Source organism: Propithecus coquereli, unplaced genomic scaffold (genome assembly GCF_000956105.1).
Source record: "Propithecus coquereli isolate 6110/MARCELLA unplaced genomic scaffold, Pcoq_1.0 Scaffold24, whole genome shotgun sequence".
Lineage (NCBI taxonomy): Eukaryota > Metazoa > Chordata > Mammalia > Primates > Indriidae > Propithecus > Propithecus coquereli.
Genome location: NW_012147952.1, coordinates 5,055,546 through 5,057,892, shown reverse-complemented (window position 1 = coordinate 5,057,892; position 2,347 = coordinate 5,055,546). Strand labels below are relative to the sequence as shown.

At 38.1% G+C, this 2,347-nt stretch overlaps 1 protein-coding gene across 1 annotated transcript in view; it reads right to left on the bottom strand.

Annotated features, from left to right (window-relative positions):
• MYO6 (myosin VI) overlaps positions 1-2,347 on the bottom strand; it is a 168,695-nt gene that overhangs the window by 24,813 nt on the left and 141,535 nt on the right. The window contains exons 19-20 of the mRNA XM_012646043.1: positions 1,892-1,970; positions 807-967 (exon numbers count right to left, since the gene is read on the bottom strand). Coding sequence (XP_012501497.1) covers positions 807-967; positions 1,892-1,970 — 240 coding nt within the window. The remainder of the gene's footprint in view (positions 1-806; positions 968-1,891; positions 1,971-2,347) is intronic.

The window sequence follows — 2,347 nt, the reverse complement described above, 5'->3', positions numbered from 1 at the left end:
GAAACCCATTTATTTTGAGACGTAGCAGGGTGAATTTCTCCTCATTTCAAGTGTGAGGGTGTATGAAATATTTTTAAAAAATGTTTTTACATTAGGAAAATAAAAAATCTCAACCTCAAATATAATAAATTGCATTTTAATATACTTATTTCTATGCCAGTGTTTGATGACAGGTATTTAGAAGTTAGATGTCTACCTAATATACAATACTCTTAGATGATTTGAGTAAAAGTTGAAATATTTTCTTAACAGAGTACTCATTAATGGAATTTTAGTTTTTTTCTTTTCTTTTTGAGACAGGGTCTTGCTCTGTTACCCAGGTTAAAGTGCAGTGGTGTCTTCATAGTTCAATGTAACCTCAAACTCCTGGGCTCAAGCTATCCTTCTACCTCAGCCTCCCTAGTAGCTGGAACTATAAGCACACACCACCATGCCCAGCTAATTTTTTTCCATTTTCTTGTAGAGATGGGAGTTTCCCTCTTGCTTAGGCTGGTCTTAAACTCCTGGCCTCAAGCAATCCTCCTGCCTTGGCCTTCCAAAGTACTGGGATTACAGGCCTGAGCCACTGCGCCTGGACTACAGTTGTATTAATATTTTTCAACGGTTTAAGAATTTTATGGAAAATCAATTACTTCATTTACTTGGGTATAAAAGTAGATACAAAGGATTTTAAAATGATTTTACTTCAAATATATCAGAACCTATGGAATATGGTTTTCTCTTATTCCCTTTCACATGGAAATGAGAAGCAGAGAGGTGAAGAAAGCAAAGGAGAGGGTGCTACACCCCACCAAGAGGCCCAGTACCTCCGGAGCGCCAGGTCAGCCTGGGCCTCATCGCTGATGAGTTCGGCTTCGCTCTGGGCAATCCTCAGGGCCAGCTCCCGGTCCCTGCGCTCCTGTTCCAGCACTGCCTGCTGCTGGGATTCCTCCTCCCGCTGTCTGGCCAGCTGGGCCTCCACTTCAGCCTGCCAATGTCAGAAAAGTCATCTCACCAAGAGTTCTTCACTGGCCTACTCAATGACTCTCGTTACTACTTAAAATACGGAGAAAGCATAACTGTTCAATACCAGTTCTTTACTAAGGAATAGATATTGTTTAACCACAAATCTCTTCAGTCTCTGATTTTTTCTATATTATGATTAATGCTTCAAACATAGCCTCATCTTTCCTCATTCCCAAATCTAAGAGGAGGCAGGAGAACCATAGTAGGTTTCACGATTCTTTCATGAATCTTCACGATTCTATGACTGTGATATCAGTATTCCAAACATCACAGAGTATCCTAGGACCAATGCTTTTAAATTCCTAATATCTTCTTTCTCGTTGGTTATGCTTAGGATGGATTACGAAAGCCGTGACAAACAGAAACTCAAATACATGATCAATGATTCTCAGCCACGAGACTTTTTGAAAACTGGGGGTGGAGAGAATATCTTAATCCTTATTTATTAATACCAGTATCTACAAAGTTATGTGATAATTTTTTAAAACATAATATTTTAAAAGTGAATGTTCATTTGACTTTCCCCCAGGTACAATAATGCTAATATTAATATTTATTGAACTAGGCACTATTCTAAATGCTCTAACGTGTGTTAATTCAGCTAATGCTCACGGCTATTATTTACCCCACTCTACAGAGAGAAAACTGTGGCCCACAGTTACGCATCATGATGTGTGCAATGTCACAATTTCTGTCAGTGACGGAGCCTGGGTTTGAACCCACTTCCCTAGCTCCAAAGTCCCTTCCCATAACCACTTGAGAAACTGCCTTTTGTCTCTGGGATAAATTAGTGACAGCTTATCTAGCAAATAAACACCTTGTTTGCACTTCTTTGATAACTTTGTAGATTCTATTTTGATAAAAATTCAGTCCAGTAAGTATATACCTGAATGCGTTTTTCGTCATCTTCCCTTTTCTTTCTCTCTTCTTCTTCTTGTTTTCTCTTTGCTTCCATCTCAAGTTTCCTAACAAAAAATAGAAAAGTCTTCAAAAACTTAATAAAAATAAAGAATCCTTCAGAAGGCAATTTAACTATTAATAGACAACAGACTGGGAACTCAAATTAACCTCCTAGAGACATATGTCATCAACTTACTCTGAATAAAACAAAACCTACTCTGACAGTAATTCTTCTTATATAAAACAAATACAGTTATATTCTATAACCTTTAACATCTCTAGATTAACCTGGTTACAAAGCCTGGCTGTAAGGCCCTAATTACATGTGCTTCCCTCTACTCCCTCTCCAACCAAACAACTCATGTTCCTTCTCTCTACCCTACTATGGCAATCTCCCAAAATGTCATCAGTTTTAAAACTGCAGAAAAGTAGAAGTGCCTTT